This window comes from Corvus cornix, chromosome 2, assembly GCF_000738735.6.
Source record: "Corvus cornix cornix isolate S_Up_H32 chromosome 2, ASM73873v5, whole genome shotgun sequence".
Lineage (NCBI taxonomy): Eukaryota > Metazoa > Chordata > Aves > Passeriformes > Corvidae > Corvus > Corvus cornix.
Genome location: NC_046333.1, coordinates 124511103 through 124523575, shown reverse-complemented (window position 1 = coordinate 124523575; position 12473 = coordinate 124511103). Strand labels below are relative to the sequence as shown.

The 12473-nt window shown below is 37.0% G+C and overlaps 1 protein-coding gene across 2 annotated transcripts in view; it reads right to left on the bottom strand.

Moving 5' to 3' along the window:
• Nucleotides 1-12473, bottom strand: part of ZC2HC1A (zinc finger C2HC-type containing 1A) — a 36002-nt gene that overhangs the window by 8613 nt on the left and 14916 nt on the right. The window contains exons 5-8 of one of the 2 annotated variants that reach the window (XM_039548182.1): nt 11030-11178; nt 10053-10152; nt 9243-9351; nt 2188-2307 (exon numbers count right to left, since the gene is read on the bottom strand). In XM_039548182.1, coding sequence (XP_039404116.1) covers nt 2188-2307; nt 9243-9351; nt 10053-10152; nt 11030-11178 — 478 coding nt within the window. The remainder of the gene's footprint in view (nt 1-2187; nt 2308-9242; nt 9352-10052; nt 10153-11029; nt 11179-12473) is intronic. The other variant, XM_039548181.1, reaches the window with a different exon arrangement.

Genomic DNA, 12473 nt, shown 5'->3' with positions numbered 1-12473 from the left:
ATGAACAGATAAAACATCACTCATTAAAGGTTTAACAGGATATCTCCATTCCAAGATGTTTAAACACAGCTTTCTGCATAATTTCTGCAGTCTTTTTGCACAACTAATTTTCTAAAAATATAGAAGAAACCCCAAATATATTTTCAGACTAGAAACTTCCCTTCCAATCTTATCCATTCTGTAATTTCTGACATTTTTGATAAGTAAATCAACACAAGGAGTAGGCTGCCACTGTCTACAACTTTATTCAGCCCAAATCTAGACACACAATTAGCATCACGTTTCATTTATGTTTGGTGAAAAAATCTTGAAATTACTTCCTTAAGCAGCAATCTGATCTCTGGAGACAGAGATCAGATATTTTTGGTTATTTCAACTTGTGCCACCACAGCTTGGTTTCTTCTGATCTGCCCCATCTCTACCTTCGCTATCTACTTGACCACTTCTGTTGTTTTTCCTGTTTGGTTGGATTTTGTGTTTTGTTTTTAGAAAGCTATATAAATCCCTGCTCTACACTGTATCACATGAAGTATGAATTGAGCATGACAGGAGATGAGACTGTGTACCAATATCAGCTGGAACTCTTAAAACCTAGACATACTTTAAAGGTATTTCTTATCCACTCCCTATTTAAAAAAAAGTAAGATTGAAAGTGAGTTCCCTTCCTAAAGCAGCTCATGTTGTACATCTAGTTGAATTACCACTGCTTGCAAAATAAAAATCTGAAAGTAATTTGTAAAAGAAGCTTGTCTTTTTCTAAGCATGCATTCGTGATTTGGTTGAATTCTATCATAAAATACTGCTACATAAAGCTTGCTTCCTAGACAGAGCGTTCAGATATTCTTGACAGCTGTCACTGTTATGTAACCACAACAGCTCATAGTTCTGTGCAAAGTCATAAATAACTTTCTGCTGACTAGTGGCATGCATCCTAAAGTCCAGAAACCTCTGCCATAAACTGCAACATTCCACATTGCTATGCTGAATTTATGAATGGTTAGGAACTATTCGCACTTGCTGAATGCTGTTGACATGCAGTGTACTGAATATCCTACTGCAAGTAAGGCAGATTTAATTCTTCAACTCAGTAGATACCAGAGGAAGAACAACAGGGACGGTATGAAGAGCAGGTAAGAAGTACCTATACTTTTAAAGAATTTCTCTCAAGAAGAATCAAATCACTGGTCTATGGATAGGGACTATTTTAAGCAATTGTAGTAACTCATTAAGCTAAATTTTCAACATCTTAACAATGTATTGCAGAATGAGAAACTGAGCTAATTTTTGATGGTTCACAGGACTCATAACTCTAACCAAACATGCAAAGGAGTAAATAAAAACATAATGAAATTCTGTTTGTCTAAAAAGAGCTCCCATTCCTTTAATTGCTTTTGCTTCTTCAAATAAAAGCCAAAGTCAAATATTCTTTCCCTGTCTCAAAGACACTAAAGCTTTGGTTACAGCATTAAGTGATTCAGACACATTTCTACTATGTAAAGCAATACATTTCATGTATGTGCCACATAATTCGTTACTTATTTCTCTTTTACAATATGAAAAAGCAGCCTATTTGAATTTGGCATCTTCCAAAATAAATCAAAGGCTTAACTACAATTTAGTACCTATTTCCTTTTTAAAAGATTAGAATAATTGGAATAACCTTCCTTCCAAACTTACCTCATATAAAGATTTCTGGATATTCAGAAGTCTTTATAAGATCTAAGTTAGACTTAACCAAAGACTTTACCTTTCATTACAAAGTCTGCCTTTCTCATGGTTTTGGACCATCACATCTACCATACAGATGTAGGAGTTAGAGAAATATTTGACCTTAAGAGAATAAAATTACTTTGTCAAAAACCAGTACAGTTATCAGGCTTAAATGCTTACTTCAACTTTGCATTACGCAAATCAGTTTTATCTCGGGTTTAGAAAGACAAGTTCATTACTTTTAATCTGTAATCAAGCACTGACAGAAGAAATCAAATCTGAAGGAAACCTTCACCTTCCCTGTCCTACTGTGAAGCTGTTTACCTCATGCTGATACTAATTATATAATCTATTCTTCTCCCACAGCACTTCTATTGAAGACATACTGGGCACCTGATGTTTGTCAAGGACATATGTCTCTGCTTAGGAGAAACATTTCTGCAAAAGAGATAAACCACACTGATTTTTAATTCTTACTTCTTTACAAGCAACAACTCATTTGGCCTTTGGATGGTACGGTCTGTTTTTGTATCAGTGTCATAAAACCTTTGCACATCTCTTCCAGTTTGCAGTGGTGGGCCTAACTTGTCCATCTTACTATTAAAATATATGAAGGGGTGCTCATAAGGACAGCGCTAAATTGCTATTCAAGTTACGCAAAAAAAAAAGAAATTAAAAATACTCACAATTCAATACTGATATTGCCAAAGAAATCCCATTGACTTAAAAAAAAAGTACAAATCAGACTTTAATTGTCCAGCAAACAAAAGGGTTTCTTCTTGTTTTGATAAGGAATGGATTTCATAGACATTGGATTACATTTCAAATACATTTTTAAAATTCTTTTTCAAACAAAATATTAATGCCAGTTATCCTCACACTCTGCACAATGTACTCACATTTAGTCTCTTTTAAGAACAGCTTTCATGATGTCATTCAACATTGGGAAAGGGGGGCTCATAATTACAAGTCATAGTAAGTTTAAAACATTAGAAAATAAAAGATATATAAGTACAAGCCACCTTAACTTTAGAATTAGCAAGAAGAAAAATTTTTCCTTTTTTCTTTGTTTTTGTTTTGGGAAGGCAGAATAGAGGACAGCCTGAAAGAAACCCAGCTTTGTTTTAACAACAAAACCCCCATTCACAATAGATAGTACTACATACACAGCCAATACTTTATTACTGTTTTTTTTTTACTATTATGGATAAAATTTCAAAACCAGAAAGAATAAATCAAAAAAATCAAATTTTAAAAACATTTAAAAAAAAGTTAACTAACAAAATAATAATTAAAAAAAAAAATCCCTTCCTCACATCATCATAAGGAAAACTGTAGCTTTTCAGAAATCGCACTTAGACTGGAAAATTAGATCAAGTTAAGATCTGCATTTTTATAATCTTATCATCATAAAGTAAAACCTACAAATAGCCTCCCAAACAGATGTTCTAGTTCAAATTAATTAACTATAGTTATACAGTTATCATAAACTAATGTTTGACCCAATATAAACTCTTTACATACTCCCAAGAAACTGAGAAGCAAGATTGAGGTCTGACACTGCAAAACACATACCTCAACCTAACATCGTCTTGGTTATTTTTGAACTTTAACAAATTATCAGCATAACCTGTGAACTCCAGGCACATACAGAGTAGAACACCAAAGAAATATCCCAGAAGCAGTCATAATACTATCAAAATAAAGAACTACAGTATTCTTTCACACCTTAACAAAACCAAAAACCCAAAGCTGACAGCCTTTTCACATTCTAATGGAAAAAACCATGATCACAAGAATCTTTCAAAATGCAAAGATCTCCAAGATGACTCCTTACATATCTTGATTTCATTGAACAAAGCCCTGTAAGTTATGGTATTCATAAAAGGAACAAACTGGTTTAAAATGATAATGTTTATAAAGGGTACAAATGCTTTATGGCAAACATGTAAGTGGAATTTAAAATTTACTGTTATTGATTTGGTGTGCGGTTCATATTGTATTTCAGCTGTAAGACAGTTGCGGATGTGTCACTAACAGACTTATTTTCCAGGAGGGAAATATTAACATTAAAGTGTATGTCTTAGCCCCAAAATAAAACATAAATTACAAATTAAATTCTATGGGTTCATTTGCCATATTAAAAAATATAATGTAATTTTCCAAGTCCCATTAAAAGAACAAACAAACATAACTGTTCACAAATGAAACATGAACAGACAATCTGTACAAGCAAAAGATCCCTGGCTGGCCACAAACAGTGGTGTCACGTTCTGCTGCGCAAAACAGTTTGCATGTGGGTGTGGAGCTCACCTGTTTGATTACCCTTTTTTCCTCCTGAACATCTGATTATTTCTGGCAGTGTCTTGGGGTGACTTTATGATGTGTATCCCATATTGCTGCCTATGCCCAGAAATTGATTTCTGTGCCTTTCTATACTTCTAAACTGAGCCTGAGAGGGGGAAGAAAAAACTGAGCAAAACTTCTTCAAAGCAGTTTGCAGCTTGTTCAAGGTCACACACAGATAGCAATTGGTTTCCCAGCTGTGGCAGGGGAGGGAGGAAACGCCCGGCTTGCTGTTTTCCCGAGGACAGTTTTTTTGGCCAGTGGTTCAGCTGCTTTTTCTCTGGAGAGAGACAGAGAGTTGAATTTTTCCTTCCCTGGAATTTTCTACTGGACTGCTTGATTGCTGTAACATCAGAGCACATCGGGAGGACTTTCCACCGGGCACAGAGGGCCTGGCCCTGGGCCAAGCCCCAGCTCTGAGGAGACCAAAGGGAGGACTCGAACACTTTCCCAGGTTTTTTCTCCACAGTGAGAGATTTTATTATTTAGCATTATTATCCTTTTCCCTTGTGTTTGTTAAATAAATAGTTTTATCTCCTTCACCTTCCTTCGAGGAAAATTTATTTTTCCCGAACCTGGTGGGGGAGGGGTGGTTGTGCCTTCTCTCACAGGATGTATTTCTAAATTTGGCCAAACCGGAACAGGCAGCTTACTACAACTGCCATACGCCTCAAGAAATGCAGGACACTGCTAACCTCTATACTATTATAAAATACATATCAAACTTGGGTTCATAACGTGATATCAAATTATAAGCCTAATGACAACTTATGTAGAATTTTCCTTTTCTTAATTCTTTAGTATCAAAAAGATAACCTATTTTCACCCAAATGAATGAAGATTTTCTTACTGACTACAACAGTCACACGCTACTCTTGTACTCTCACTTGCTCCTGTACCACCCAGAAATTATGCCCTTATGCAACACTTCCATTCATACTGGAAGAACTGTCTGTGTTCTTACTCTGTCCAGGCAGAAAAACAAAACTCGTAGCAGAACTCAGCTGACACATCCTGATCTACACGTACAGAGTAAACCTCACTGGCACTAACATAGCTTATGTTGATGATACTGTGCTGTGCTCTCTCAGTAGTCCTTTACCTGGGGAGCAGAACAGGAGAATTCAAATTTAAAAAAAAAGACACCGCATAGTAAAAATAACTTACAATAAGTGAGCTCATAAAATAGGGTTCCATTTCTGCTCATACAAAACGAAAGTGCTCGCTGCGATGGTGCACATGAGGTTTACAGGCGATCAACTCCGAGCTCCCTCCCCTCGCGCAGCTCCGGGGCCAGCGCTGCGCCAGCGCCACCTGGCGGGCGCGGGCGGCGCGGCGGGCTCGGCGCCACCTCCCGCCCCTCCGCGCATCCCCGCAGGAGCAGGGACCGCGGCTCCACAGGAGGCAGCAGTGTCCCATTCCATCCCCCTCTCCAACGTACATACAATTCATCCTTGATATTGCACAATATAATTGTAATTCTACTATTAAGCCTCTCTACTATTACCTCTCTGGAAAATCCAGAATTACAATGATCTGGGTAAAGACGGAAGTTTACACACTTAAGTAATACCTAAAAAAACCCCAGAAGTTAGTTTCCCTTAGTGCAAACTGCAGGAACTTGCTTCTAACAGCAAAACCTGGAACTTAACCTGGCCAAAATAAAGTGTGTAGGCTCTTTAATATTTGTCAAGGAGAAAAGAAAAAGTGATTGCTTACCATTCCATTTAAAAGACTGCCCTTAAAACAATCCCCACAAAACACTGCTCAGTAAAGTGTTCCACTAACAACTCAGAAAGAAGAACATGACATCTAATTTTACAGCATAAGCTCTCTCTCACTTAGGTATAACAGAATCCCAGATCTCACACTAAGGCTTGTCATTCTACTGGTTAAATCATAAATGTAGTAGAAAAAGAAATAAATCTTCTTTAATCCTACTGAAGGTTAATGTTCAAAAGGTCTTCTATTTTTAGAAAATAATTCCAGCTGTGTTTAGCTACAGCCTAAATTATAAGATGTTTTAATGTTTAAAATCTGTCACTGCAGTATTAACTATTTTCACTCTGATGTAGGACATTGACTGTTGGTGTCTCAGTCCTGGCTTTGGTATAATTTTGTAGGTATTTCAACAGAACGCAATATATTTTCCCCTCGTGCCCCAATACTAAGACAGAAGTTGAGATGATTAAGGCCGAAACTGTCACCAGTGACCAATCTGAGGAACCTAACTCTTCCATGTTGTAACTGCTCCTACACCTCTTTGCTATAATATACCTTCTGACAAATTTGTTCCCAGAAGTGAATGCAGTGAAGCTAAAAAAAGAAATGGCAGGTCACAGATACAACACTCAGAAATGAGACACATTTAACTGGTTAGTATAGAAGACTGGTTAGTATGAGCAGCATATACCATAAGGGCTAGTTAGAAAACAAGAGAACAAGTTTTTTAGAGCAGTAAGGGCTGCAGGCAGAAACACACTCATCCATACTCTTAAAATCTGGAAATTGTGTAGGCAATTGAGGTTATAAACCAAGCTAACATTTACTGCCTTTCAGCAGAGATTGTCATCTAGAGCTGTGCCAACCAGAAGCCATCTCTATGTGCTTAGCAGAATGCATAACCAGAGAGAACCTGGGCAAACATCTCCCCAGTTGCTATTTGGCTTCATCATGTCACAGTTCTTTCTCCAAGCAACAGAGGAGAAAATGGAAGACTACAGAAAACAAAATGCAGTAAGCAATTGTGGAAAACTGCTAGACTTAGTATGTCAAGATACAGAGATGCTGTGAGTTTGTGGAGAATTCATGAGGCTGTTTGGGCAAAAATGTGAGCTAAGCCACTCGCTTTTCCTGCACTAGGCTGGAGCGAGGCTTAACAACTGAACGATGCCTGGGGTGAAGCAGAGCCTCACAGCCCATTGGTGTCTCAGTGAAGGCCAGAAGTGCACCCAGGCCTCAGTACCAGCCTCACTCCCCCTTATCCACGCACAACCAGCCTCTGTTACAAATCTGCTCCTTTGCGAAGATAATGATGTGAGGCTGTCACATGCTGACAGGAGTAATGTCAGGTGGCCTTCACTGCTCCCTCAGCTGGTGGAGGACGACACTGAGGTATTAGGGATCTGTGCTGCCTTTGTTAGAACCAATTCAGCCAAAGGTATCCAAATGTAATTAACACATTGAAAAATGCACCCACCAATACAAAAATGAGAAAAAAGCTGCCTCCCCACCTACTAAGACCACAGCAACTGGTAACCAACTATATTTGGCTATAGTCACACCTTTTTTCCAAAAAGTCTAAAATTGGTATTTGAAATCCTCCATTTTTGGAGTATTGAGAACATGACCTCATGTCATGGACAATGGGCTTGCTCCTCTCTCCCCTCCCCAAAGCAGGGATGACCCTTTGGTGAGATTTGTGCCTCCGGCTGCATCAACAGTATAGCTGGGAACAGTTATACATAGCACTGTACACTTACATTTTGTAGATCTAGTGCATTTATCACCAGCAATCTAACAAGAGTCAAGAATCTATTGCTCAATAAACTACATTATTTGTGAATCTGGAATTGTAGTTCTTACTGAACACAACCAGACATAGTGCCTAACTGGTTATAATCAGAAATTAAGCCAAGCTGCACCCAGCCCTCCTGATCTCTGAGGAGTAGCTAGAGAACAAGGGGGTTTATTTTCTACCAAATTCCATATACTTATTGCAACAGCAACTGACAGGTAAAATTAGATAGAATTTCCTTGTTAACAAGTGAACACCAAAATTGCTGCACCCTCAGAGACAAATACAGATTTCACTTAGGAACTTTCAACAGGAAAAAGCTTTTCCAGACAGTTGGGATACACTACTGGGCTCAGAAACATGCCTTCAAATTATCGCAGCTGAATTTTTTGCTGTGGTTTGCAGACCTGCTTGTTTGCCACTCATCAGTAGGTGTTAATTCAACTTCTAAAACTGGAGAAATAAAGAAAAACAGTGAATAGAGGCTGGGATTTTCTGACAGTCACAGCATAAATGCCTACAAATGGTAGTGAAGCTGACCAAAGACTAGTGAGACACCAGGAGAGGGGGGAAATAAAAAAAAAAAAAAGGAATCTGTCAGCCTCAAGGACTGTGTGTGTGACCTGTGTCTGAAACAGTTATCATGAGTAGGTAAAGCAAGCAGGAACAGAACTGAATCCTGATGCTACAGGGCGTTAGGAGAGAAGCATGACAGAGCTGTAATTCATATTCATGCATAACTTGTAAAACTTTAGAGTGATAAACTAAAAATCTCTAGTTTTGTGTAATTGCTGTCCAACCCCATGAGTTTTCAGAATGTCCTTTTTCTTCCTCATGAACTTAACACATTGGTTTTTTTCCACCTTATACCGTTTTCACCAATCTGATACTCATTTTTATAGGAATAAATCTTTTTCGATCACCTATGTTATAACTGCAACCATGTCCTTCTATGTTTTGTGTTCTCAGTGCCCCTTTGAGGTGCTCCTCAAACTTCTGCAGATTTGCACTGCTTTTCTTCAATCCCTTCCACAGACTTCTCTTTGAGATTCTGTGAACTCTCTACCCCTCCAGCAAAGTATGAGTCACAGCCTTGATCACACCAGCACTTATACTGAACTCTAGTAATCTTCATGTAGCACTCCTTGCTGTTGTAAGTGCACTGGTTTCCATTTGCCTTATTTGTGCTCATTCATTTGCTGCCTCTTAAGACAAGAGAGAAAGCATCCATCCTTTTGTGCTAAGAGAAAGATCCTGTCACAATTGGCTTGCAGTCTGTGGCAGAAGCCTCTTTCTTCTATTTCCATGGAGTGTAGGAAATTATGCCTAATGCTTTCTGCTTCTTTAAGTCCCTTCACTTTTACCAGGAAAAAATTCACTGCTCCAACCACTTCTGCCTATTCAGTGATTTTTAATATACTTTATATTTATTTTTATCTCTTGAACTCCTTTCCTGTTACTTCAACTCGATAAAACCCACCTTTGCCTGCTCCAGTGGTCCTTAAACATATAGCTGTATTTACAGATAAAGAATAAATGCAAAACACTGTACTTCTGAAGCTCATAGGAAAAAAATAAAAAGCAAGTGAAACAAACGACAGAGATTTCTAGAACTAGAACAACATAAATATGAAATTAAGCAAAAATGACGACATGAGATAGAACTTACCCTGCTTGTGGGTTCACCATTCCCAGTGAGTTCTTATGAGCTGGTGATAACGTTTGAATTTTGCTCCCACTGGATCCAGACGAAGAAGAAGCTTTACTTGAGGAAGCACCTTGCAGTTGAAAGCAAGCATGAGAATGTAAGAAAATGTAAGATTTTGCTGCTGAAATGATACAATTTATTTTAAAAATTTTCATTGCAAAATTCAAAACAGGAGTTTCAGAAATACAAAGATATGAGCCAGTATCAAGATAATACAAAAAGAAAATATGTTCCAAAAAATTTATAGAAAATACGTAATTGAGACAGTGTTTTATTCTAAGAAGAAATACTGTATCTCAATTACTTTCCTCAGGAAAAAAGGAAAAGTCAAAGTATGTACAAGCAGAACATGTTTGATATCTGATGATATCTGAAACCCAAATTAGACCACTGCTTGCATAATTATAATATACATGCCTTGACTATGTATTTTCACCAGTTCATGATCATATTCAGCATATAAATTAATTACAGAATTAAACATCAGATACATTTCAGGTGAGAGATCAGTATTCAATACAATCATGCATTACTACACTGAATGATTTTTCATATTCAATCCAGAAAAAAAAAAAAAAATCTGATATATAAACCAGAATCCTAAGTGCTCAAGAGTCTTTTTAGATAGATGGCAATCAGTGCCCCTTCCAACTTTATTTTAAATGAGATTTTACAAACCACTATATCAAATAAATAATAAATTTTTACTGCATACTTTGAGGACTAATATTTAGAAGGGAAATGGAACAATTCATAACATTAACTTCATACCTACAACAGTTTTGCTAACACTACTTGGCTGTGGTAAGCGTGATGATGGTGATGGTGTTGATCCTACAGAAGGCATCTTCTTAACCGCAGCAGGTTTGTACTGTAACAAAATACAACCTAGAAATTTAAGCAATTAAATCAAGCTATCTATATAACACAACAGGTAGTTCTTTCAGGTACTGTGGGAGAACAGATGATGATTTCCTACTAGGCAACCTGTTTCTTGTATGGGAACATGCAAATGGCTTCTGATAGTCTGTTTTCTAATACTTACAGATGATACTAGCAGGAAACATTCTCTAACTTAGTGGCTTTGTTTTGTTGTTCAACTGTATGTCTCTCTGCATTTTTTGCTTTTCTACAGATTTTATCATCTTTTTCCATAGCTGGAATCAAACTCAAGTTAAGATAAAAACATCACCTCATTACCAATTAATTTAGAAAAGAATACTCAAGGGCAGAACTATTTTTGTCTTTCAAACACAAATCTTACTTTCACCTGTGGCATCTGGACCAGTCCCTGCACTGATTCAAAATACTGTGTAATACACCTGAATCCTCCTAAAGCCTCTAATTAGCCAAAATACTGCTGACAGTTGTCCTGTAGTCAGGTACCTTTGTTTGCCCCCTAAGCAACTGTCTTTAATAGGATTCAGAAACTAGCACAATAGAAATTCAACTTCCTTTACAAAAACTGCATCTCTATTTCCTCCTGATACCTTTACCTGTCATTTGCACATTTCTCAATTACATTTATGACTGGTTTTGGCTTTGCAACTGCTGCCATCTGACTTATGGACCTCTGCAGTTTAAGAAAGCAAAAGCCTCATCCATACTTAAGCGTCTAATTTCAGTCAGTGCAAATAATAAAATTACAGAATAAAACAGTTAATTCCATTTAAAAGCAACACACTATTTGACAAGCTTCATTTGACATTGAATACAAGTTCCAAGTTAAGAAAAGTGTTATAGCTCACCTGTGTTCGAGTAGGAAGCTTCCCTTTGGTATCAGCTGCCAATTTCCCCTTATTAGTAATACGTGCAGCTTGCTCCTTACAGAAATTGATGTGTCTGTCAGCTGCATTTTCATTAAATCTCCTCTGACAGTACGGACACTGAATGTAATCTTAAAAACATAAAATCTAACATTAATAATATGTTTTAAAACTGAGAGTGTTTGAAAGTCTTTTAAAGAGCAGCCCCTCCTCCAGGGGAAATTATGGCTTCTTGAATCTGAAAATGAAATACAGATTTCTAAGTAAAAGAATATTATCCACATGTAACACAAAAGACGTTTCTAGTTTGATGGATAAGAATAAGAGTAGTTGAGGGTTAGAAGTAACCTCAGCAAAATCAGAAACACTTTAAGAGATGCTGTTCTGCAGAGAAGGTAGCCAAAGAGGTACAAGGACATGGCAGAGACATCAGCTAGAAGGAAGTGGAGAAGAAGCTAAATAAACAAACAATCAAAAATTAAAAAAACCCACAAACAGTTCAGTTTGTTCAAGATAATGGGAATACATTAAAACCTTTCCCACACAAGCAGAAAAAGACAACAAAATCTGTTTCCTCTGGCAATTTTGAAAGAACTGAGAAATAACTAACTGCAATACTAGAAGTGATCATTAAAAAAAAAAACAAACAGAAATTTAACAAATAAAAAGAATCTAAAGAAACTCAGCCAAAATTAGGAGCTGTCTCTAGAGAGATGCAAAAGAAAGTAACTGGTGGCTGTATTACTTTTGCATAGTACACACTGCAAACAGTATTACATGCAGGAAATATTACTCTCATTGGGGAAAAAACAGAAAGGGCAACATAAATGCTTAAAATATTAAAAGAAACATCACCTGTATGCTGGAAATACAGACTTTAAAATACAGTGGCCTTGGAAAATTATATGTTTGGACTGCAGTTTCAGACAGGTATTTCAGTGTCTAGAGATATTGATGCTGTATGCCCCAGGTTAGAGTATTCGAAACCATGTAAGCTTCAACTTAAAAAAAGCTTGATATTGGCAAAGCAGGTTAAATTAGTGTGTTTCTAGGTCATTTTAGAAATGTATTGAAGAAAATGAGGTGAAATTCAACAGCCACTGCCTCCAAAATTACAATTAGATATTATAAAATCTAAAATAAGTTTTGGTTTACATGTCACTAGTCCAAATGTGGCAGATCTGGCTTAAAGACTTGTCCCTCTAAAAATTAGTAAACTGTTTTGAGTAAGTTAAATGATGTAATGGCCACCAAACCATGAACTGTGACCCAAGAAGTGTGAGCTAAGGACACAGGAAGAACACAGAGAAGTGACAGCATGGGAATCTCATGGGGTAAAACAACTACTATTTATTTATTTAACATATACTCTGCTACTGTCAGAACACTCAAACATCAACTATACCTTAAGAGAGAAAAGCTCAGA